Source organism: Vombatus ursinus, unplaced genomic scaffold (assembly GCF_900497805.2).
Source record: "Vombatus ursinus unplaced genomic scaffold, bare-nosed wombat genome assembly UNPS02012602.1, whole genome shotgun sequence".
Classification (NCBI taxonomy): Eukaryota; Metazoa; Chordata; class Mammalia; order Diprotodontia; family Vombatidae; genus Vombatus; species Vombatus ursinus.
In genome coordinates, this window is record NW_020952380.1 from 3,304,672 (window position 1) to 3,331,224 (window position 26,553).

Sequence of the window (26,553 nt, forward strand, 5' to 3'; positions counted from 1 at the left end):
GCAGATGATAGAAAACTGATGACAAATAACACCATAGGTAAGTCGGAAAATACAAAGATCTTAACAGGCTGTATATAGCCTTGTGTTGAACCTTAAGACAGTGGCCATTAAACCATACATAGGGATCCCTGTGGGTTGCATACTGAATGTTAATTTGTGGTTTTCTATGCTTTATTTTTATTTTGTTAAAGACTTCCCAATTACATTTAAATCTGGTTCATCAATGGACTGTTGCAGTTCTCACAGAATGTTGGACACCTCTAATCAAAGATGAAACTTTAAAATCCTCTAAAATTTAGGTTAAAAAAAAAACTTTACAAGTACAAGATGGGGAGGTATGATGAGACAACAATTTCTCTGAATAAGACCTGGGCATTTTAGTGAGCTGCCATATAATTCTAACTAGAAGTATAACACTGTGATAAAAACTGTGACCTTGGGCTTCATAGTGTCTTCTCTTAATCACACCACATCTAGATTACAAATATTTGGTTCTGGGTGCCAGTTAAGGAAAGATAATGATATGCTAGAACACACACATCTTAAGGTTGGCAACTAGGATGGTGAAGAGTTTTGGATTCATGCAACTAAGGTTGGTTTTTTGGTCTACTCAGACAACTTTAAGCAGTAAGTATCTGAAGGGTCAAAGCACAGTTCTGATCAGCCTCAGAGGGCTGAATCTAGGCGTAAAAGCTGATAGTTACAAAGAAGTAAATTTAGATTTGAAGCCAGGAAAAACATCCTGAGATACCCAAAAAGAGGATGGTTTGCCTCAAAAGGCAAAAAGGTCCTCCCTTACTGGAGATCTTTAAGCAGAGGTCAGATGACTTACTATTTATTGTATGACAGTGGAAATCTTTTTCAGATACAGGTTTGACTAGCTGGCTGCCCAAGTCTTTTCTAACACATTAGGTCATATGGCCTAATTTTGATGGGGGGTTGGGAGGAAGTATGGAATTTAAGATTCCAATACTTATAAAGGAACCTACGTGTGTAGACTAGATTTTCTTTAAAAGATATATAGTTTTGTAGTTCAGAATACTGCAAATGATTTAACAAGGAAGTAAGAAGACATGAAACAGTGGGCTCAAAGGAAGGATTAGGTTGTTTGTACCTCTAAAAACAATTTCTCAGGTGAAGTTTTGTTTGCCATGGAGATAAGTGCAAAACCTCTTGGACTGAGTGTTATAATAGTTTTCTTGCATAGATGATATGGGAAAGAAATGTCCTCCTCAGGAGGAAGATGAGAGCTTATTAGAAGGTATGAATAGAAAGCCAAAAGACTGAAGTATGGGTCAGTTTTAAGTATGAGACAAATATGCAGAGTTGACAAACACTGAAGCATTTCCTTTGAAGAAAATATTTATTGTCCTGGTGAAGGTAATTTGCCTGATATGCTTCATCATAAAAGTACATTTTTAAGATAGCTGGACATTTAACAAAAATATAAAAACACTTTCATCCTTCATGTTAACCTTCAATAACTTTATAATCTTTTCCATTGGCAACTAACCTTGGAGTTGAGTGGGGAAAAGGACTCTATTACAGAAACTGCAAATCTGATTCACTGAAGAGATGCCCCATAGAGTAACTCCATAGGTAAATGACATAAAACTTACCTTTGTAATTAGTACTGCTGATAAAAGAACTTAAAATTCTTAAAAGTTCACAAAACAGCAAAACCCCATACATAATTCACAGATGCAAATATGAACCCACTGTTTGAAAATGATGCTTTTCTTCCAGGAAGCTTGGAGAACTTTAGAAATGCCACTTATCTCCACATCTCTGTGAGATGCATAGTGTTCTAACTAGTATGTTTATTTCTACTTTAAAAGACAGGGATTTGAAGCCTACAGAAAAAAAGACTAGGTAACTTACACAGTAAATTAATGGTGAAACCTGAAAAAGGTTCCAACTTTTCTGGCTCCCAGAGTCTAGTAGCATGTCTATCCAGTAGACTAAGCTGCCTTTAATGTTTATTTACATAGATTTATATCTATACAAGTAGCAGTTTTAAGAGAATTGTTACTGGTCTCATGATTTCCTAAATAGTTACATGTAGCAATGCATTCTTTCTTTGTAACTATTAGTCTGATTAACTATGTGCCAGAAATGTAGAAGGTTAATTACTGAATAAATATACTAAAATGACATATTACTTGACATTTTAATACAAAATTTAACTATTAAAAATTGTCCTGTAATGCCAGATTCCTGAAGGTATCACACAGGTAAAAAACACAGTTTAACAAATACAAAGCTGCTAAATTGTTCTCCCTCAGAAGAGGCTTTTTATTTTCTCCAGCTAGCTCAATTACATTTACCCACATACAAGTAACCTGACTTAATAGGTAGTCTTCAGCCATTTAACCTTCAAGTAAAATGGATATTAATAATGTAATTTTATTTTTTTAAATTAAAAACATTGATTCCACTTGATATATGAAGAGATGACTACAAATACTAAGAGTAGAGATGACTAGAAATAGAATTCTTGTATTCTAGAAGAGTAAGAACACAATGAGTTCACAAATGCTGACATAGAATTCATCTATATCAGCCATCTGCTTAGCTGCTGCCTCTTAAACAAATTACTGGTTTAATACAATTGAGACCATACAGCCAACTCCAGTTTAATTAAGGGATGAATAAGTTCTCTATTTTACTTTTAGTTGTTTCACTGCTTGTTAGTATTTCTGCCGCTGTGTAACAGGGATGGGAAAAATCAATGACCTCAGTCAATTTTCCCACATTTTGGTGCAGCACTGGTTTAAAAAAAAAAAGGCAACAGGTTAAAACTAATGGTTAACATAAGTTCCTTTTTGGTCGATATATTTTGTGAAACTGCTCAATTCCTACCTCCCATTATTAACATAACCAAGAGTAGGATGTAGCTCAGACTGTTCATTCATTTAAGAAAAGCTGCTGGAATTTCTAAAGAAATGTATAATCAATTCTACCAAAATTGAAAAAAAAACAAACCAAAAACCAAAAAACAAAACCACAGATACTGACACAGAAACATGCAGTATGAAATGCATCTTAGTAATATGTACTAGCTGTCGGTAGATAAGAGCAAAGCTGACAAATTTCACAGACATGCTTCCCTGAGAAGTTTAAACAGTTCACATCAACTGCCTAGCAATACATTTCTAAATGCAAGGAACACCAGAACCAAAGAATAATTAGCAATGAGAAACAAAAAGGCTCCAATCTTTCCATCTCAGGTTTACACTATCACATTCCACTTCAATTCAATCATTTTCAAGTAGTCTAAAGACCATCAACATAGGCTGGCATCATCCTCCCTCACTGCAGGATGTGTTTCCTTCCTGTTGTATTTCAAGACAGATTCACCCAGTGCTTTTTCCAGTTCTTTTAAGAATGTGCTTTTCTTTTATCACCATCTTGGAGAAAAAATTTTGTTTCTGTTCTCAAGGTCAAGTAAGGGATTCACAATTTTTGGAAAGTCTAAATTTGAAAGTTATCTCCACTGAAATTTAAGTGACCTGAAACCACTTACAGGATCTCAAGATTTATAAGTGGGTCATCTATTCCAATCCCCCCTCCTTTTAGAGCTGAGAAAACCGAGGCCCAGAGGGGCAAAGTCACTTTTCTAAGGTTATAGAGAGGCAGGAACAGCAACTGCCCAAATCAGGATGTGAGCCTAGGCTGCCTCCTGCCATGCCCAGTGCTCCTTCTACTGCACCACAGGTTTTCACTTGCTTTCATCACAGGGGTGAGCGTCTAAAATGGAAGAGAAATACAAGGAAAAGTTGCATAAATTAAGGCTCTCTCCACAAACCACTGAAAAAGAGACTTACTGTTCACTGTCCTAGCTCCTTTGAAAGACCAACAACAAACAGTGTTACAACCTTCTTTTTATCTGTTGTGGAGAAAACTGGGCAAATGATCTGATGAAAAATAATCTAAGTGAACCAGTCTAACACCACAATACGGAGTTTGTGCATTTTGATTTCTTTTCCTGGTTCAAATGCTTATTTAATGTTCCACTGGAGTATACTTACTCACTCTTCTACAAGGTTAAAAACAAGTCACAAAATTCAACATTAGAATATAACCTTTTTTAATTTTTATAAATAACTTATCTGTTACAAAGACAGTTTGCCCATCTAAATCACAAAACCATCAACTCAAGATATCCAAATTAGGTTTTATTAATAAAACAGGTAAAAACTGATTTATCAATCTTCACATAGAACTGCAGATGAAGCTGAAGAAAAACAAGGCCTCATTTTAAAAACAAAATGCATCAAATGCAAGTGCTTTGGTTCTTCTGCCTAATTACTTGGGATTGTCATATTTCTTCCCATCTACAAAATGCAAAGCCCTCAAAGCCAAGGCTTTTGCATTCACTTAGACTGCTTGTAATAATCTTGTTCCGTTTTAAAATGTCCACTCGCAAATGTTTATTGTGGATGACAGTCTACTTTGTCTCTTGCCTTTTGCTACATTTTTGTACTTCCTTTAGCCTCATCCTAAGTGCTGCTACAGAATTCCTTTCATGTTGTCCTTTATAAATGCATACTGTCATTCCTTTTGCTTGATTTCATTCAATTACATACATTCCTGATCATCTGAGTAGTTTTCCTTATTAAAAAAAAAATCAAAATAAAGAGATGCTTGAGGTTTGCTTCAGTGTTCAAGTCTGCTTGTTGGCTTTTCCTTTTCCAGCTTTTCTTCTGTTTTCCTAAATATGGCTAGCCTCATTTTATAAATATATGTGACACTGCCACCAAGTCAGGTTTAGAAACTGATTGCCCAAACAGTAAAATACTTAAAAGTTCTCTCAAAAAAAAAGGGGGGGGGAAGGTTGTATGATGCAGTTGCTGGTTTTGATATTGTGTGTACTTCCTCAATAAATATCTCTTGAAAGTTCTGCAACACCCCAGGCGGATGAAACAAGCTTATTCTCGTTGCTCTCTTGGTAGGTTGAAGATAATCTGTTGTTTTAAGTTGCCTTGTGAAGAACAAAACACTGTTGAGTCACCCACCATAAAATTCATTGTACAGAGTGAACTAAATGCATAAATCTTCCCATATTTCCTGCATTTTTACCATGCTGCATCTGCAGGTCTTCACAGTACAGCATTTACAAGGGCAAGGCACAGAATGAGTAAAGTTATTTTGTGCATAGTTTCGTTTCATTTCATTAATGCTCTTTTTTTAATTTAATTTAAGGCATTGCTTCTCTCAGATAAAGCTTTTAAAAAAAAGGACATGATCGTGCTTAATCACTAAAGGGGAAAAAAGAAAGTTAACAAAAGACTATTACACTATACATAGAGAAATATGAGAAAATAATAAAGAAAAGAAGTCACTTAAAGCAGGCTCTAGAGCTATGTACAGTAAGAAAAGCAAGGGTATTTCACCATTTGTCTTCTACAGACAATGCACACTGTTTCCCTTCTCATATTTAGACATGACTGGACTGATGCTAACTTCACAGAGTAGAGATGTTTTCAGGGAAGACAAATACAAGGCCAAGAGTACCACAGAATTGTCAAGTTCTTCCCCTATCCATTGGCACTAAGTGGCAGCAAACAGTTTAAATAGTTAAATCTTGTTCCTTTTTAATTTTTTCCATCTATGTAGTGTTTCACTGAAAGCTTTAAAAAACAAAAAAGCTACCATTCTATTACTTTCCCCTGTCAAAATTCAGTAGTGACATGGGGGAAAAGTTGTTTTGGGAACACCCACGTATTGAACACAAGAGTTATCCTTAATGGGATATTGGTAATACTGTACATGGTTTAGGCAGCTGGCAACCAAGTCTTTCAGTAGATTACCTTTCATGTGATGAATTTCAACTGCCTACAACACAACACTGAGGTATTGTTATCTCTGTGGGCTGCCATTTAACATAAGCAAAACACCACCTTGTCACACCTTCAATTTTGCAAAATCCTATGTATCAATGAAACATTTTTTCCCCAATGATAGAACAGTTCCTTGAAAATCTGTTACGGTTTTTTAGAGAAGATATTGGGCCTTGTGGCTCAGAAATGCCTTGGCATCTCGCACTGTTCACAACGGATTAAGGCTGGATGGTTCAAAAAAGTACAGGCAGTACAATTCCATTGAGCTCCCTCATCTTCCTCTGCGTCTTGAGATTTTGGTGTTTTGGCAATGGGCCTTTGATCTGCAAGAAGTCAAAAACATTTTCAGTTAGAAATCAAAGCTAGAGAGGAAAAAAAAATCACAAGGTCTGTTAAAATATTGTATAATTTTAATATAAGGTTGCTATTTAACATATAGCATCAAGTAATAGGTTAACCAAGTTTAACCACTACCTCACACCATAACATCCTACCCTTTTCATCCCCTTGCTTCTTCCTCTGGGGAACACCACCACTTACAGACATTATCTAAATGTCACAGTATTCCTGTGTGTGGGGGTGGGGTTGCAGGGCATCATCCCTCCCCCCCCAATTTATAACAGAGAAAAGAGATACAGAGAAGCTCATTTGATTTGGAGCAATTTTCAGTAATAATGCTATACATCCTATGCCTTACTCCTCAGTTCTATTTTGCTTATACTATGGTAGTGAAAAAGATTCTTAATAGGCCACTACAGCTTCTGAAGTGATTGTCTGTTACTAAACTAAAATACCACGTGTGCATGTCATTGAAGTCTAGTTCTATTTCTTACTGGAGCAGCATAAAAGCTTCCCCTTCTTCTACCACCTGTTTTTGTCTGAACATTTTGTTTCTTCTCTATATTGTCTTGAAAATGTGATTCAATCCACTGCCTGTCAAGTGGGAGACTCAAAGGGAAGATTGAGACACACATTGTCAAACATGGTCAATGTATTGATTTATTTTGTTTGGTTATGCTTATTTGTTATAAGGTGTTTTTCTTAATTGGAGAAAGGGACTAGAAATAATTACACCAAAATATAGAAAGAAAAGAAAGGATCATTGAAGAATTTAAAAAAAAAAAAAAAAAAGCAGAGAACATAAGGTTCAAAAAGAGAAAGCCAAGTGGGACAGCTCTGAAACTGGCATGCTGAATTGGCTATCTTCCTTTAAAAATACAGGTTGTACATAATGGAGACTCGTGGTTTCACATGTGAGCCTCTTTAGTCTTCTTTGCTCACGTTTGTTGCTGACTGTCAAGTTCAAAATAACTTCAAAATAAAAATTACTAAAATTAAAAAAAAGTAAGTCTCAAGTGATACGTTTTCTATCAGTCTTTATTTTCTTTAAAAATGAAAATCAACAAAAAAAAAAGCATTTTTGAAATGGCTTTAAATTAAATGAAATATTTTAAGATGAGGCCTGGAGTTAACAAAGTGGCACAAAAATTCTTTTATTATTTTGTGTTCCTATCAAAGTATCTATTTGGGACTGTTGTGTGTTGGGAAGTGCCACCACCACAAGCGATGCCTTACTCCTTTTGTCTTCTCCCTTTCTTCCTGGCTGCTTGACATGTCACAGCATTTGAAGGAGACAGAAATCAACAACTATTCCATCTGATGAGACGGAGGTCCATCAGGCCTTACCACTCGCCCTACAGCTGAACTTTCTTTTATGTGTTGTCTCCTCCAATTAGAATATGAGCTTTTTGAGAGCAGAGACTATCTTTTAATATGTTTCCCCACTTCCAAAATTCATTCAGAGGTTAATGAAAATAAAGGTGTAACTGTTTTTTCCCATGCAGGTTTATGGACTCTTGAAATTTATCCACTAATTTCTTGGGGCGGGAGGTTGGAAAAACTCCTCTGACTTTAGGTTAAGAACCCCTGATACGAAGAGTTAATTATTTGTGTTGGTGGATTACATAAAAATGCAAATAAGAGGGAAATTATAAGATGATGACTTTCAAGTCTGATCAATACATAGCAAAATAAAGGTTTCTCTTCTTACATAAAATGAATATAGATTTTCTTCTTATAGGAAGACAGCATGACTACATGCAATACATTGTACCTAGAGTAACCTTGGGCTTCATGTGCAAAGGCAAAGGCATCATCATCAATTCATTTTATGGATTATCAAGGGGAAAATGCAAGGTGGATTTCAAAACTGTGTGATCAGGTTGCTACACATAACCAAAGCTGATATTAATTATCTTAAACATATTTAAGAAGCAAAATTAATTTCATGAGTAAAAAGAAAACTAACTTTGCCTACTGAGAGCAATGGTACTTTGAAAATATATAATATATAAATCTGTGTGCTTTTGTAATAGAGCTTTATATAGTAAAGATCTTTCTACAGTGAAGAAATTCTGTCAAGTTTAATAACAAAAAACACTTCTTACTACGATAGGTATGGCCACTTAGAAATCTAACCAAAGAATTCATTTTATTAATAAATAACAATATTTTGTTCATGAATAACACATAACTTTATTCACAACAACAATCAATGCCCATTAAATCTTGTACTGATGATTCTGATACCTAAACATTACAATTTTCTGAGGTTGCTTCTCCTTTTTGTCTCCATGACAATTATGCTTCAGCTCTATTCAACAATGATGAACACTAGGTTTGCCTGCATGCTTGGTTATTCACCAATGCACATTAGGATCAAACACCTCCTGAGGTTGTGTTCTGAGTTCACCATGTGTATGAAAATTTACAAATTCTTAATGTCCTTAATCTCAACTACCCCAGACTACTGAGGTTATATGGAAACATGGCCAGTCAATATTTTTCTATAAAGCATTCAAATACTATTTAAAATGGTCCAGGGAGATAGTGCAGCATCAAGGTTTAAAGTCTTTTTTCAGCTAAGTAGGTAATGGACAATTAAAAGTTGACTAAAGTGTGTGTATAGACGATCACGTGTCACAGTAAGAAATTTGTTACATGAGGTATAATTTTCCCTCATCAAGTATATCACTCCATCAATGGAGAAGTACTATTTCCTAAGCTTTAAATTTGAAGAATAAAGAAAAAGATATGAAAATAAAATCTGGTATTTAGGGCAGACTTGATTTAGGGTAAAGATCTGAGACAATAAAGATGATATTTATTTTACATTATCAAATACCACAAGGCTCAATTTAATAACCAGGAAGCTCTCATATAAAGTCTATCTGTATACAGGACAATCAATTTTTTTTTTCATTAAGAGGAAACTGCTAATACTTTGCTCAAATATAAACATATCAATTTTCAATATGGTAAAGCTCAGAACTATCACAAGGTATATTAATTTGTATTACTCTAAAAGCAGAACATATTTTTCTAAATATGAACATCGATGACTTATGCTAGACAGTCTGAGGTATTTTGACAAAGAAATAATGGTGTATTTATAGAATGTAACAGAAAACATGCATGGGGAAAAATCAACTTTAGAAGTATCCTAGCCAAAAGGAGTACATATTAAGAAAAAAGAATTACAGTGTAATTCAAAATGTGGTAAAATGCAAACTTTTGAATTCTCAATGTAACGAAAAATCAGATTCCAGAAAATAAGTTTTTTCCCCCAGCAGCCATAAGAAGCACCTTGTGATTGTATTTTCTTTCACAACACACAATTCTCTACTTAAGGCACAACAAAAAATGCTAATTCATAGCCGAACCAATATTGGCAGAAATAATTTTGCATATTTCAATACTAGATTCACTGTTGGAAACTCACAAGGTTTTTAGTTTCTGTTCATGAAACTTATTAGCTTTTAGCTTCGGTGGAATAAAATACTTAAAGATGATTCTAAAACCATTAGAAAACAGCTTCCTTCTTCAAGGATAAGTTTTGAAGTCAATTTTGCTGCCTCAACTTCACCTGCACATAAAAGCAAGGACATTGTTTATTTATTGATGAGTTCAAGTAAAGCAGTTTACTGTCTCAACTAGTCATATTTTCAGAATGAATTTGGAAAATGGCAATCTACTTTTAACTGCCACTTAATTTGCTTCTATTATTTTCATTCTCCCTGATGGGAAAGTTAAATATTTTTATGTAATAAAATACTTATCTGTTTTTTTTTTTAGGCTACAATGTTAAAAGTCTAATATTTCTTATTTAAGCCATTCCCACAAGTTTCATCCTTCCTTTGCTCTCCTTCTCCTTTCATTTTATTATCAGAATTTATTATTAGAATTCATGTCATGTCACTACCCTTGTCATCTAAACTGACATGGATTCTTTCAGGATACATACATAATTAAGTTTTATTTCTAAATGCCTGTTCTGGCTTTAATCATTTATTGCTTTTCTGCTGTAATTCAAACTGAAACTTTTCACTCATTGACCTTTATAATTCTTTGCTATGTAAAAGAGGCACAAATTCTTAACATACATATTGTCTTTTGAGAAATTTTCACTGTAGATTACTTTTTGTGTGGGTCCATATGCTCTGAATCTTCAGAACTGACTATTAATTGTGGGATTCCTTTCTCATGGACACCAAACAGCCTTTATAAAACACTAATACAGGATCATAGGATTTATGGCTGTAAGGTGACTCAGAATCAACTAACTTCCTCATTTTATGGGTAAAAAACAGTGAAGGTCAGAGAAAGTGAAGTTGATTGACCACCACCATACAGGTAGCAAGAAGCTGAGCTAGAATCCAAACTCTGGGACGCTGACATTAGATTCGACTCTTGCCACTAGGCCACTGATTAGCTAACTGAATATTTCTTTTCTGTTGAAATTTTCCTAAAAAGGCTGACCTATTTGTCATGTCAATAAAATCATAACATTACAACTTTATAATACTGATGAATAAGCCAGTAGTCTGCCTCACTTTATTCAACACTTATACTCCTGAAAAAGTGTGTTTAAGTCAAGTCACATTTTAAATATATTTTAGGTGCTCACCATTTAAAGGAACCAATGAATCCTTTAAAAATACAAATAAGCATCCCTAATTTAATTTAAATAATCAGATTTTCACATGTGAAATTTTCTTAAAGCAAAAACAGCTGTATCCTCCCTTTTGAAAAAGAACTTTTCTACGACCTTAAGAGTCTAAAAATTTACCCAAACTTGGGAGATAAGGGCAGTGTTCATGTGACATTTCAGAACACAAATTTTTGCAACTGGTGAATATCTATTAAGACTCAATATTTGAGTAATATGTAGTAAAAACTAAATGCATGCAAAAGTTAAAAAAAAATATGGTTAATTGTACTTACACAACTTTGAAAATTTTTTCCCCAAATCTAAAATAACAGGAAAAATCCTTTTAATGAATTCACCAATAATGGAAATAGATTAAAGCAGATGGCGCTCAACTCATGTGCTCCTAGAGTCGAAGCTGTTAAAAATAACATGGGATTTAAAAATTTTGCTCTTTCAGGGTAAGACATTTTTCCACATACCTTTGGGCTTTGGTGGCACGGGACCTACAAATCCAATATTGTCATAAAAGTTATGAATTGCGCTGGGATTAAAATGTGGTCCTGAAACAAAAAATAGGTTTTTTTTAAAAGCTCAAAAATATTTGTTTTTAAAAATATTCTTCCTAACAATCATAAAAACATAAATATTGGTAATCCTTTTCACTGATTTCATTTTAAAGTCAACTCTCAGTGAAGTGTGAGTTTACCCTTAATTTTCAATCAAGAGTAAATAAGGAAAAGAACTTCTAAGAAATGAGGTAAGAGTAGCAGAATTGGAAATAATTTGGAGCTTAATCTCTAAAACCCTGTTTTAAACACTACATTTTAAACTCCAACTATGTTGACTTCTTCCCCTCTCAGAGCTTTTTCTACTTCTCCAACTGTAAGTTTAGGTTACATAGGGCTAAATGAAATTATAAACAAAGTTATTCTATAAAATATCTGTTGTTTATTACTGAGAACATGTAGAAAACACATAGTAAATAGAGCGAAAAACATGCACCATAGAACTATACTTTAAAGTCATTTATTTTATTTATTTTCTTCTCTTTTAATGCCAAATAAAATTGTGACTGAAGTAGAGGCCTTTGTCTTTATGTTTTCAACAGCAAGAGCTTTGAATGGTTTAAAAAAAAAAAAAGAAAAAAAGAGAGAAATGGCAAAAATAAATGCTTCAATATTTAGTAAAAATCTCCTTGAAAATATATTTCTTTTTACTAATTCTTCAAATATTCAAAAACTATGTAGCAGAATAATCCTGTCTCTTTTGATGAATAAAAAGGTAGCTTAGACCAACCATACAGATATACTTTCTGACAACCCTGAGAATATAGTGGAAATGCCAATTTTCCTTAAAAAAGTACTCTAATAAATGGTCAAATATTTAGACAATAGGATTATGAATTATAAATGATTTTTTGGCAAGAAAGAAAAAGTAAATTAATGAAAAGTATTTCAGATGATTATGCACTGAGTCAATACTTTACCTCTGGCTTGAAAAAGATCAATTTCTTTGGTTAGACAGTCAATGTCAATCTGCAGTTGTCTATTACAACTTCTTAACTGCTGCATTTCTTCAAGCTGAAAAATAATTCCATGTAAGATAGATCTCTGTTTAATCCTCAAATACTATTCAAGTTAAGTTAGTCTGGGGAGAGGGAAGTCTAATAGAGGGTAGGAAATAGGGAAAAAAAAAGGTTTTAACTGTAATTTTGTAGAAATAAGTCAAGTTTTTTTCTTTTATGAAAGGGCAGCTGGTAATATGCTAAAATATACAGATAATGGCAGTTACGACTTAAAACTTACTGAAGGAATTTGGGATATAGAATTTGATCTCTTTAGGCGCCTCCGAGTTAGGTTATTCTCCATTTCATTGACCTCAGATTTTAGTTTATCCAGCTTTTTCTTTTGAATCTCAAGTTCTCGTTGAAGTCGTTCCATCCTGGCCTTCTGGTGTACCAGTAAAGCTGCAATACATTATTAAAAAACATAAGGTCCTATCCAGATTATTTAACTGCTTATTAAAGTAATACTCGAAAAACCTTGGAAAATCTTGGAAGTAGAAATAGAAATCAGTATTTCTGAAAAATAATAAGATTTCCTTAATGATTCCAAATCTCTTTTATTACAACAGGGACATTTTTAATACCAACAATATTTTGATCAGCTAAAGTAAAAAGTATTTCAATTTGTTAACTGGCCACTTTGATCAAAAGTTTTAGATCTGCATGTTAGAATATTGACTCCTGGTTTGTCAAATCTAAGGATGAATATGATCATTTAGATAAGCCAAATACTGCTTTCTGAAAGACAGATTATGTAAATTTTCCACATTGAAATCAATCTAATAAGCATTTAAGCACCTACTATGTGCCAAGCGCTGAACTAGACCTGAGAAAAGAAAGGCAAAAGACAAGAAAACAATATGCCTTCAACACTTGATTCCTGAACATATTAGGTCCCATCTGATTCTACCAAAACAATGGTTCTGGGACACTATCATTACCCTACTAAGTCACTTAACTATAGACTTCAGTTTTTTCTTTCTTAAAATGGAGTAGGAGTGGGCGTGAGGGGGAAGATTTGGATTAAGTGTTACAATTTTCTTTAAGTGTTGCAGTTCTCTTTTAGTTCTAATATTTAGTGGTTCAATGAAAAAGAATGAACCAATAATTTCTTTTTTCTGAATATTTCGTTTCTTCCCAAGTACATGTAAAAACAATTTTAAAAATTTTGAGTTCCAAATTCTCTCATTCCCTTCCTTCTCCCTCCCTAAGTCAGTAAACAATTTGATATAGGTTATATACATGCAATCATGCAAACCATTTCCATAAAATTAATTTCTTAAAGGAATAATCAATTGCTATCCTGGTCACTGAATAGTACCATATAGTATACTATAGAACCTAGATTATTAACTGGGGTTTGACCTGGGGCGGTAGAAAAGCAACTAAGAAAATGCTCAATGGATTCCAAAGCTCAGCTAGATGAGCTTAGGCAGCAAGGTGATACAGGGGTTAGAATGACAGCTATGGAGGCAGAAAGACCTAAATTCAAATCCAGCCTTAGATACTTACTACCTGAGTGATCCAGGACAAGTTATTTAACCTCTGTTTGCCCCAATTTCCTCAACTGTAAATAGGGATAATAACAGCAACTATGTTGCAGGGTTGTTATGAGAATTAAATGAGATAATATTTATAAAAAGAGCTTAGCACAGGCCCTGGCACATAGTAGGCATCATACATACATACATACATACATACATACATACATACACACACACACACACACACATTCCCTTAATGACCAAAGCATCAGACACTAAAATAGGAAATTTATAGGTTTAAATTTCTGCTTTTTCTTTCCCTATCCTACAGAAGAACTGACCACACTGGAAATACTTGTTTATTACCTTAAAAAAGAAGTATGGATTCTAGTAATTATTAGATTATTAATGAAGAAAAAGAGACAGGAAAAAGAGCAAAAAAGAATACACAGAAGAAACACCTTCCATGCTCACCTCCAAATCCTTCATCCTCAAAATACAAACTTAGCTAGAGAGGCCACTCAAATAACAAGAAGGCCAAAACAATATTTTGTTTTTAAGCTACAATGAAGACTATTTAAATAAAATTATATCTATTAAATATCACGCACAGAACAAGTGAATAATGTATTATGTTTGATTATGATGGAACTGATTTTCCAACCAGAATTTTTAAAGTTTCTACCTCAGATAGCCTTGATGGGGAAAAGCTGGTGACTACGCATTCTCCTAGTTAAAAGGTAGCTGTCCCTGAGCCCCCAGTCATGTCGTTCAGAGTAGGGTAGCTGGGAGATACACAAACTGTTTGCATGCAGGAGTGAGAGTGATGTTTTAGGTAGGCATGTTTGATTCAGAGAATCCTGAAAAAGCTATGAAACCAAAGTTGCAAAAGGCAGTTTTTGGTCCAAACTAATATAGAAAGACCAGAAGGAATATTTCAAAATGTCTTTAAGGTTAAAACTAGCTCAAGTTCTTATACAGAAGCATTTCTCAAAATGAATTACAAAGATTAGCTATATAGATCCCGTAAGAGTTAAAGAATGCTCAGAGCCCTCTTATGCCATTATCATTCCTGTCCTCTTAAAAGCCTTCCATGATCACCATTTTTGCCTCTTCACAACCAGCACAAAAATGTTAGCCTTTTATTACTTGCCAGTGAATTAGCAAATAAAGGGGGGAAATGCTCTGAACATCAGCAGAAGCATTTGATATTTAATGGGGAGGGAATGTGAAGGCTAATAAAGGGGGGAGTAGAAAATGCAGAAAGGAGAGGGGAAAGTGAAGTGGGAGAGAGAAATAAACTGTAAGGACATTGACTAACTTCTCTCTATTCCATTACTTCCAAAGTGGAGTGGTATGTGTTATGTGAAGCAGAGGCATACTTGGGAGAGCACACTTTTAAGGACTGATATAAGAAGAGGGAGAACAAGTACTAGACTAGTACATAGAAGTGGGGATGGAAGGGCAGAGTTGTGGGGTCATGACATTACTGGTAAGAAATTAAAAACTTTCATTTTTTGCTTGAGAAAGGATGTAAGATTTGGAAGAGAAACAGCAAATTGCAGTGGTCTTTTTTTCTAGAAAGAATATTACACAGAACAAACTGTTATGGTAGGCCAGTATTTAGACACAGAAATACAGGACAACCTCACTAACAGAAGTAAAACATAGACAGTTAAGTCTTTTCCATGGGGAAAGGTGAGGTGAGTAGAAGGGTTACTGCTGAAGATCATTATGCAAAGTTTGTTACAGCTTGACTTCCTCATTATCTAACAGATGGAGTGGCTTAAGAACAATATGGAGTTGTACTTACACACCTATATCGCCAAAAGCCAAGGTTGTCTAACACACTTGAATCCAATTCCTATAAATATTTAGACTGCTTTCAATGTAACCCAGAAACAATGAGAACAGCAACACAAGATGTAGTTAGGGGGTGGTTAAATAAGATTGCGCTGGTATACACACAACTTTGTTGTAACAGTACTTTGTCCACACAGTAAAACCTCATAAATCTGGCATCTACTAATGTGGACTTCTGATGGTCAGCACATAGTATATTTTCTATGAAAAAAAGTGCATGTTATGCAAATTAACAGCGTAAGTATGATGTTCTGGGGATTATCAAGTCAGAGGAATTATTACAATAAAAACTAAGGATTTACAATCTTCCCAATGAAACACTGTACAATGGAAACAGTGCTGGATTTGGAGTAAGAAGATTTAGATTCCAAAAGGCTATGCTGCTGGCGACCTGTGTAACCCCAGGAATCTATCAACAACATTTAAATACCTATCTTCCATAAGTAGATATAAAGCATATACAGGGAAACAGAAAGTAATTTTTATGCAGAGTAGATGGACTGGAGAGGGGGGAGACTTGAGGCAGGGAGACCAAAAAAGAGGCTAGTAGAATAATTCAAGCAAGAGGCAATGAGGAACTGAACTAAGATGGTAGCTGCGTGAATACAGAAAAACAGTGGCTGTTCAGGTGAATATAAGAGAATGCATGTAAGAGACAGTGAGGTAGAACTGACAAGATTTGGCAACTGACTGAATGTGAAGGTGAGGAAGACTGAAGAGTTGAGGATGGCTCTAAGGTACTGAACCTGAGTGATTCAAAGGATGGTGCACCCTTGATTGAAATGTGGAAATTGGGAAGGGGTTGGGGGTAGGTTTTAAGAGGAAAAAAATGAGTACTATTTTGGAATGCCTATAGGACACACAGTCCAAAATGTCCAATGGGCAGTCAGTGATATGGGGTTTGGAGCTCAGAAAAAACACTAGGGCTCAATATATAGATCTCAGAATCATCTGCATAGAGATGATAAGTGAACCTTAGAACTGATGAGATGATGATTAGGCAGAAGTGGGATGAGGGCCATAGTCACCAAAGAGGACAGAAGAGTAGTCAGGTTGGAGGAGACAAAAGAGTAATGTCACTAAAACTCAGAGAAAGTCATCAACAATGTCATACGTAACAGAGGGGTGAAGAACAAAGAGTGAAAAAAAGGCCCTGGAGTTGGTGCAATTGGGTTGAGAAGTGAGAGGAGAGTTAAGTGGAGTCAAGAAATAGGCAGTTTTTTTCTAGGATTATGGCTGCAAAAGGATGCAAAGATAGGGAATAATAGCTAACAGGCTTGTAGGGTCAAGTAAAAGTTTTTTTTGGGACAGAGGCGACCTTGGAGAAAGAGAGAATGAAGATTTAAGAAGGAGGGGAGAAGTCAATCTAGGTCTCAGGTGTGCCTGTAAAATCAGAGGGTTGGTCTACATCAGGGATGTCAAACTCTGGAAGCAAGAGCTTTATGGATCCTTGCAGGACCCATACTGACTTAGAAAATCTTATTTTGCTAAATATTTCCCAATTACATTTTAATCTGGTATAAGCCTGCAATTGTTGCTGGCAGCAAGCCGGGTGTTTGACACCTCTGATCCAAATGCCTCTAAAATCACTTCCAATTCTAAATCCATGTTCTTAACTTTTCATTCAGAAATTATTAAGATTTTACTGAGCTTTCATTTCTCTCTTCTAATAGCATTTTTTGGTTGTTTTTGGAGAAGGAAATTTAAAAAAAAAAATTATGTACTAGAAAATCCTCTAAAAGGCAGTGAGCAATGTCATATTCAATTTTGTATTTCATATAGTACCTACTGCCTTGCTCAAGGTACTTGGTCAATACTTACTGAATAAAGATGAACAGGCAATAAGAATTTTCAATCCCCTTTGTTATAGAAATGCAGCATTAAAAAGCACCTAAGAATTTGTGGTTTGTTTTCAAGGTTCCTTGAACATTAATGTGTTTTTAACATGATTTATTGGGTGTTTACATATATTTTAAAATGCGACAATAAGGTCACAAGCGATGGTCACTTGATGGGTTTTTGTTCAGCTATTTCTATCACGGAAATAACCCAAGGTACATGTTTAACATTCATACAACGTAATAAAATCTTTTAGCCAAGAAAGCTTGGATTACACTATTTTGCTTTTAGTGAGATAACAAAAAAAAAAAAAAAAAAAAAAAAGGAAACAGAAAAAGTATTCTCCTGTAATGTTTATAATCTGTACCTCAAATTGAATTTTAGTGAGGTAAGTAAGATTTGTGTACAAATCCATTTTCTGGCTATTAAAATTACTCAAATTCTGTTAAATTTAAATACCTTTAAGAGGCATTAACAGAAACTACAAATGTTTCTGAAAGAGAACACTAGTCTGAGCAATTCGGAAAACTTTCTGGTCATCTAGGATCACAGATCTAAGGTCAGAAGAGAATTCTGAGGCCATCACAAGTCCAATCCCCTCATTTTACAGCCCAAGCAATCACATGACGTGTTCAATATGTACCCATCACCTCCTCGCCCCCTTTTCCCCTGCAACCATTAGAGGTAGGATTTGGAGTTAGAGTCTCTGATTCCAGAGCCTATCAGGGAAGGCATGTTTTCTAATTTACCTTTATTTAGGCATGGAAAAGCTTAATTAAAATGTCAATAAAGTAAAATTCTATAGTAGCTCCAAGAGAACTACTATAGAAAGACAGTACATATATATCCTAGAAATATTTTCTGTTTTTCCTTTGGACACTACAAGGTACGCTGTGGGGGTGTGGTATGGTGTTGTGTTCAATAAAGGTGAATTTTCTGTTACAATTTGCAATGGCTATCAAGTTTAGAAAGCAACAATATTTTCTAAAGGATATCAGTACATTCTTCTCTCTCCCACCTAGAGTTGATCAGCTTCAAATCAAAACCAAAACAACCTTGTCATAACTCCCTGTGTTTTCTTATTTGTGGGTAGATAAAGTGGCAACAATAGCTTTAGCCAAAGGTGATTTGCAAAGGAAAACCAAACTTATGATTTGGATAGTATGTGGAGTGCTTATTCTATGAGTTTTTAAAAACACCATTAGCATACTTGCTGCACATAGTAGGCACTTAAAACATTTGCTGAACTTAACTGAATTGTTTAAATGTAAATAATGTTAATAGATGTCTTTTTTACTGAACAGTCCAAACCTTTAGTCAGAAACCATAATGTATAATGTACAATATATATTTATAATATACTACATGTATATTATATGATATATATATATTTAAAAAAACTGAATTTCTTTAAAACAAATGAACACTATTATTTAGAATAGTGTAATACTTAATTATACTCTATAGGGTTAACTCTCCCAAAATGTGTGATTTCAACTACATTTTAAAGGCAACATACCAAGGTAAGGATCTATAAAGATACTTTTAATAAAGTCACATAAAACAATATAGTGTTGAGGATATGTTTCAAAGAATAGTCAGAATGTGATACTGGGGATTTCATTTTATGTTCTTTTGGAAAACATTAACAATCTCTTTATATTTTATTATTGCTGTTACTTTCAGCCAAGTTGTGGAAAATAAGAGTTTTGATTTTTCAGCAGATAAGCTAATGACGATAACAAGGATCAAAAAAATCCCCACTACTCATTCTCTCCTATTCTCTCTCCATCTTTTTTTGAAAAAAGATACATATTAATAGTTTATCACCTTCTTCTTCACTGTAATTGTCATATATTCAACATTACAAAAATATTGCTCAATACCAGAATGACAATTCTGAATAGAACTCTAAATAGTAAAATGAACATCCATCCAAATTTTTTTGAATTATTTTGTAGTTTTGAGAACCGACACACACACACACACACACACACACACACACACACACACACACACAACGTGTTTTCTTACTCTGTAGAAAGTTTATCTGCCATGGAAAGATTATTAAGGTGCGTAATGGAGAATTCCTTTTTGATAGTAGATTTGATTTAGTCTTTTGATTTCATATTTGGTGATTAAATTAAAAAGAGTCCATTCTGCCATTTCCCACAATATAAAACTACCTCCACATAAAAGTAAACTGTAAGAAAATATTCTTTGGCAGGTAAAGCCAGGAAAGCAAAGGTAGTATGGAGTGTCTCGTCTTAATGTAAAAAATTGCAAATCCCTTGCCAATAATTTGACTGACGAGTTACATTCTTCTTAAAGATTCAACATCAGGCTCAGCTTCTTATAATCAATCTAGCCACTGCTCAGATTCTTAAAATCTAGCCAATAGCTCACTAATGTTCAGACTCCTTAAGAGTCTGCCCAAATAAACCTTGTCTTTGGCTGAAAAAAAAAAAAAAAAATTCAACATCATGCAGATCTTCTTATAATTGTTCAATCAAAATTATTAGCTCACCCTCATTTTGTTTCTTCGAGTTCGCACTCATTCTTGCTGAGGATTCTTGTGGTCCTACAAGACTCAGTTTTAATTTGTTTTCCGGTTTTTACTGTGGTACTACAGCTGGTGAGAGCAAAGCCCTAACACTTTTACTAATTAACTTATACTACTTCCCCTTAACCCCCTTGAATCTATTGCAGTAAAGTATCAAATAACCTATCTTTAAAAACTTAGTGTGATACTTAATTATACTTTACTGTATATGGTTAATTCTCCCAAAATGTGTGATTTCAACTATATTTTAATGGCAACATATCAACATAAGGCTCTATAAAAGATATTTTTAATAAATTCAAGCATAAAACAATAGTGTTGAGGACATGTTTCAAAGAATAGTTAGAAAATGTGATATTGGGGATTTCATTTTATGTTCTTTTGGAAAACGTAACATGAAATGCCTCTGCAGTAGCAATTCAGGTTTCAAGCATTATAAGAAAATGAAGGTAAATTTGTATGTGCCATCTTCCAGATCTCAAAGAAGAAAATCAAGAACAAAATTTACTTTTGATTTACATCCAAACTCCACTGAAACAGCAAGTTTCCACAACTTTAGGAATACCATTTTCACAAATGGAGTCAAGCTGCCCTACATTTTAATGATTCCCTACACAAATACTGTCAAATTCAATGCATCCCTGTGGGTTGCATATTGCTTTAGAAAAATCACAATTTAAAGCTATGTTTTATTGTATTGTATTTTAGTTTATTATGTTAAGTAATTCCCAATTACATTTTATGGGAGTATTCATTGGCTACAGTTTGTGGGTCATATGTTTGACCACTCTGGCTTATACCATAAAAATTAAATTGTGGGAGTTCAAAAGATATAGCAATTCTTCGCTAAAATAATGATCAAATATTACTTGAATTCCACTAGGGAAATGCTTTTTGCACAAAAAGTTCAAAGGGTTGCGGCCAGGAGAAGAGAACCTACACTCCAAATCTAGCTGTCTCTTAAAGGTCCTTTTCTTTTTCCTAACTCCCATAGGCAAGAACTGCACTGGTACCTGAATTTGGCAAGCAATGACAAAGAAGCTCAGTCAGGAAACAAGCTGAGTATACATCTGAAGTACTAATGTATCTCCAAATCCACAGTAGGAACTGGCTGGGACTGTATCACCTGTCTGCTCCTTTTCTCGTTACACACCATATACCGCAAAATAGCTTAAGGCCTGACACTTAATTTGTAAAAAATTCCTAAGTATCAGTAAATATTGCCTCAATTATTTTGCTCTCTTCTTCTTGCCCATCTCTTAAATGCATTTTGGTGTGTGGATACATACATACATCTTTACCAATAAATTCTATACTATAATAATTAAATCAATTTCATTTTAATCAGCACTCTTCAACCAAGTAAAGAATTGCTTGATTTTGCAGACAAAATCTGAAGAATTGCTAGATCTAGATTCTAATTAAACTTGCCACTAACTGATAAATAACTACTGTTTAAGTCATAATGTTATTGTAAATGAGTTAGTATGGAAAAGTAGAAATAGAACTGGATAAGGAGGTCCAGAAATCTGGTTTCTAGTACTAGTTATTACTAAACGGCTAATTGACTTTAAGTGACTTATTTATTCACTCCGGACATCAGTTTCCATGTCTATAAATGGGGTTGGCCTGGATGATTTCATAGTTTTTTCCCCACCATAGTTCTAAAATTCTATTTTTATGACAACAAAAGTGTTAAAAGAATAACAAAGGTTGAGAATAACGGTGGAGTAGGACCAAAATAATAATGTTGTTGTTCAGTTGTTTTCAGTCATATCTGACTTGTCATGACCTCATTTGGGATTTTCTTGGCATAGATACTGGAGTGGGTTGCCATTTCCTTTTCCAGTTCACTTTACAGATGGGGAAACTGAGGCAAACAAGGCTAAGTGACTTGCCCAGGGTCACACAGCTAGAAATGTCTGAGGGCAGATTTGCACTCCAGGCCCAGTACTCTATCCAGTGTGCCATCTAGCTGCCCCAAGATAAACATGTGGTTCCCCTAACTCCATCTGTTTTGGAGTTTATTAAAATAAAAAAGTATCAGGAAACAAGGTAAAAAAATATACATGTATAAAATAATAATAGCTAGCATTTAAAGCACTTTAAGATTTGCAAAATGCTTTACAAATATCTTATTTGATCCTTATGGGAGATAGATGCTATTATTACTCCCATTGTACAGATGAGGAAACTGAGGCAGGCAGAGGTTAAATGACTCGCCCAGGGTCTCCTTGCTAGTAAATGTTTGAGACTGGACTTCAACTCAAGTCTCTGACTCCAGATCCGGTACTTTGTCCACTACTACCTAGCTGCCTCTAACTAATATGGCACATCTTACAGCAACATGACTTAGTATTTTTTTGTTTATAACTTATCTATGTTCACAAAAAGACTGGTGTCTATTTAGGAATCATTTGCCAAAATAAAAGAAAAAAAATTCTGACACATGTATGCTTGAGTAAAAAAAAACAAAACAAAACAAAAACACAACAACAGCAACTCTAGTTTGGAAAAAGGTGAAAATTTTAAGGAGAGAAATGAAATCAGTCCCGAGACATTTAAACACAGGGATTCCTGGGGATGAGGTACGGATAAAAATATTTCTGGTGTGACTATCAGTCACAAAGTACATAGGAAATGAGTAAGTAGTTCTCATTGAGCACAATCCCTACTGTAAAACTTACAAAATGTGACAATATAGTCAGACCTTTCCAGCAAACTTGCCAGAGAATCAGAACAACTTAGGGGGGCATCTAGATAAATGGTTACAGAGCAAGCAAGATATGGAGCAAGGTCATCACATAATTCTCCAACTACAATTTCCTTTATGGAAATGAAAATTTTTATTCTTTTGTGCTGCCAAATTGGTACTTTTCATTAAAATAAAAACAAACAAACATGCTTTTCTTCTTTCTTCATCTCTTAAAGTGATATAGTTTCTAATTAAGCATCTAAGGCACAAGTAGATGTGTGCAGAAAACGCACAACATCTGTTTTGTTTTTTTTAAAAGTTTCACATGGAACATGGTATGGCAGGGTCAATACTCTGCCCTAAATTAATAAGGAAATAATTTGCCACTAGGATAACAATACTGTCTATCAGTAGATTAAAAAAAAAGTACGGTAGAGTTTGCTCTTGTCCATCTTTTGTTACTAAAAAGGACAAGGTAATGAATAATTAAGGTAATTTTAGAGGTAGGAACTCTAATTATCCTAGAACTTTAACTTCTTAAATATCATATTTAATGAGGAAAAAACCCTATGATAAAGAAAATAAACACAACTATTCCTTGATAACTTCTCTAAACATAGTAATAGAAGTTGGATGAAACCAGTTTCCTTCCATTTTTGAGCGTTGGCTGCAAATAAGGAGTCCTGAATTTCACAGCAATTTATACAAAAAGTTGAACAACTACAGGTAATCATGGAACAGTAAAACTTCTCTTAAGAAAAAGTTTAACTAAGCATGTGTCATGCTGTAAACAGAATAAAAACAAAACTGGTCCTTCTCATCATGCTGTGATTACTTGTATTATCTGAACTTCATGACGGAGCTTGTTATACATAAAAATTCAAATGACTGGTCTCACAGGTCCAGGGACAGGACGTGTTTGTTGCTTTACCATTATTACAGAAAACAACAACATCGACAAGTTTGTCAATTTAAAAGAAAATTCAGGTCCAATGGAAAATAATTTGCTTTTAGTATTCGTATTACCTTGCGTGTAGGCAGCATCATCAGATCCCATACTCAGTTTCCGGGCCTCACTGATCCTATCCATATGTGCTAAAACAGGGTCAGTGAGGTGTTGAATAGCCTCTGTTTCTACATAATGATCAGGGTGGTTTAGAAGATTTGTAAGTTCAAAGGTTGGGGAAACCACCCCTGGTGAAACAGCAGGGGGCTTATTTGGAGAAACTGTTATTTTAAAAGTATATTTTGTGTTAGGTTGAGTGACCACCACTCGAGGAGAAGTTGCAGTGGTGTTGTTGCCTACTGCCCGACTCTTGGGTGGGTGGTGATGAATAAAGGCAGGGCCCATGCTTACTTGCCCAGACATATTCCTGGAAGCAGCAGATGCTCCAGAGTTCGTTGATATGAAGAGTGTGGGCTGGTTCCGCATACCCTGCTCATCTCCTGTGGTGGCATTAGCAGAAATATAGACCTTGGGCTGACTGCGGGACATCAACTCATCTGTACTTGGGGGGCTGGCAGCTATGTAAACAGTGGGCTGACTTCGAGTTACTGTATGACTATTGACAGAGGAGGGATTATTAGAGGTTCGAGGTCCAGAAGAACGCAGTTTTGAAGAATTGTTTCTTTGTGGGGGTTCAAGTTTGATTTCAATTTGGTTTTTGCGAGGTCCTGTTGAGATATTCTGAATGTTAAATTGGCTATGGGCAGAAGACTGTGAGCTACCGGATGAATGAATTGTTGGTGGCTGAGGCGTAGTAGGTGAACTGATAGGCATATAGACATGAGAGGTCTGATGGCCTTGCTGGTTTGTCTGTTGTGCTGAGGTATGTGACACTGGATTAGATGCAGGATAAGTAGTCCAGGGACTAGGTTGCGAAGGCTGGTAGACTTGTTGAGGGTGCATAGGATTAAACTGAGACACCCATCCAGGATGTTGTGGCGTCTGCCGAGTTGTACCACTAGGAGTTGTGATGTAAGGCCTAATGTAGATAGAATTTCCCTGTGGACTGTTAAGTCCAGGTGGAGGTACACCATGTATGTGCAAAGATGTGGGAGTATTGCGACCAGTCTGAATATTTGGGGCTAAAGTTACCATAATGGGATTGAATCTGGGAGTTTGTTGAGAAAGGTTAGATACTCCTTTGCTGCCTAAGTGAAATCCAAGGTGTGGTGTTGAATTTGAAGCACCAGATATGTTGGGCATTCCAAAAACATTAAAGCCCTGTGGAACTTGAGCTGGTGCTGTCTGTGGCTCCTGTTGAAATAATTCACTGTTGGACTGACCACCTTGGAGGTGTCCATCACTGATACTGTGAGTTAAAGTCCTACTTCCATTCATTCTACTTCCTTCCCTTCCATGGTGATATACATTTTGTGACTGCAAGTCCAAGTTGAGAGAAGTCATGTGATTTCGTAGACCAGCAATTCCAGAATCATCCGAAAAATTCAAGTCTCCTTCACCATAAAGATACTTTGTACTTTCTTGTGACAGAACAGCACAACAGGCATCCAGGTTATTATTATTCTAGAAAACAAACAAAATAGTTCGATGTCAGCAACCCAAAACTCATGCTTATATACTTTATTATCACTACTAAAATATTAACAGACAGAATGAAACCAAGTTTTGTAGATGACCTCTAAGGTCCTATCCAGCTCTAAAATTACGAACTCCTATGTGATTGGTAAGCACAGTTCTCTTATGGACATGAAAGGTTTCCAGGTTTGTCTCTATCCAAGGGCTCGGCAAAAAGGTGCTTAAAAAATATTTGTTGACTGATTAAAAGCAGTAATATAATCACTGGCATAAAAAAGTTGGTTTCTCTACTTAGTGAGAGACTTCAGACTGATGAGGTGGCAGTCTAGTTCTAAATACAGTATCTTCAGCATTGGTCAAGAGGAAAAGAAGAGAGTAAAATAGATACTATCATGAATTTGTACAAACTATTAATAACTGAAATTTTTTATTCTATTTTAGGAGAAACAATAGAACTGAAATAAAAAATGAAATTGGAATACATGAAAACACAAATTAACACGACTAAATTCACTTAACATGAATTTAGTCAGCACCTACTTGGCTACAAGCACAGTGCTATTACATAAATCAATAAACATTTTTTTTAACGCCTATTCTATGGCAATACAAAAACAAAAGTTGCTGCTCTCAAGAAGCTTACATTCTATGAGAATAGACAATACACATATATTGGTAGACTCAAAATATGTGCAAAATAAACAAAAGGTAATTGGGAAGGGGGAGACACTAGTAGCTGGGAAGACTGGGAAAGGCTCATGTGGAAGGGAAGAATCTGAGCTGACCATCAAGTAAACTATGGATACTAAAGAAGTGAAGAGGGAGTGTATTTTAGACTTGGGGACAGACATAGGGCACAGAGAAAAAGATATGGAATGTTTGTTCTGACAGCAAGAAGGTCAATTTGCTTGGGCTTTGAAATGTATGAAGGTGGGTAAAGAATAGTAAAAGTAGTTTGGAGTTAGGCTATGAAATACTCTATATGCCAAACAGAAGAATTAGCATTTAATAGTAGAGGTTACAGGGAATGACTGGAGCAGAGGAATGACATGATTAGAGCTGTGCTTTGGGGACACCATTTCCTAAATATACAATTTAGTTTCTATCCTTATGCCCAACACAATGTAAAACAATAGCCACATTTTGTTGGCCATAGAACTCCTTGATGGA

The 26,553-nt window shown here is 35.0% G+C and overlaps 1 protein-coding gene across 2 annotated transcripts in view; it reads right to left on the reverse strand.

Annotated features, from left to right (window-relative positions):
• Positions 1 to 4,073: 4,073 nt before the first annotated feature.
• TAB2 (TGF-beta activated kinase 1 (MAP3K7) binding protein 2) overlaps positions 4,074 to 26,553 on the reverse strand; it is a 114,583-nt gene continuing 92,103 nt past the window's right edge. The window contains exons 3-8 of one of the 2 annotated variants that reach the window (XM_027857982.1): positions 23,868 to 25,371; positions 12,639 to 12,799; positions 12,320 to 12,413; positions 11,313 to 11,393; positions 9,625 to 9,768; positions 6,083 to 6,166 (exon numbers count right to left, since the gene is read on the reverse strand). In XM_027857982.1, coding sequence (XP_027713783.1) covers positions 9,662 to 9,768; positions 11,313 to 11,393; positions 12,320 to 12,413; positions 12,639 to 12,799; positions 23,868 to 25,371 — 1,947 coding nt within the window. In that variant the 3' untranslated portion in view covers positions 6,083 to 6,166; positions 9,625 to 9,661. Of the gene's footprint in view, positions 6,167 to 9,624; positions 9,769 to 11,312; positions 11,394 to 12,319; positions 12,414 to 12,638; positions 12,800 to 23,867; positions 25,372 to 26,553 lie in introns of both variants that reach the window. The other variant, XM_027857981.1, reaches the window with a different exon arrangement.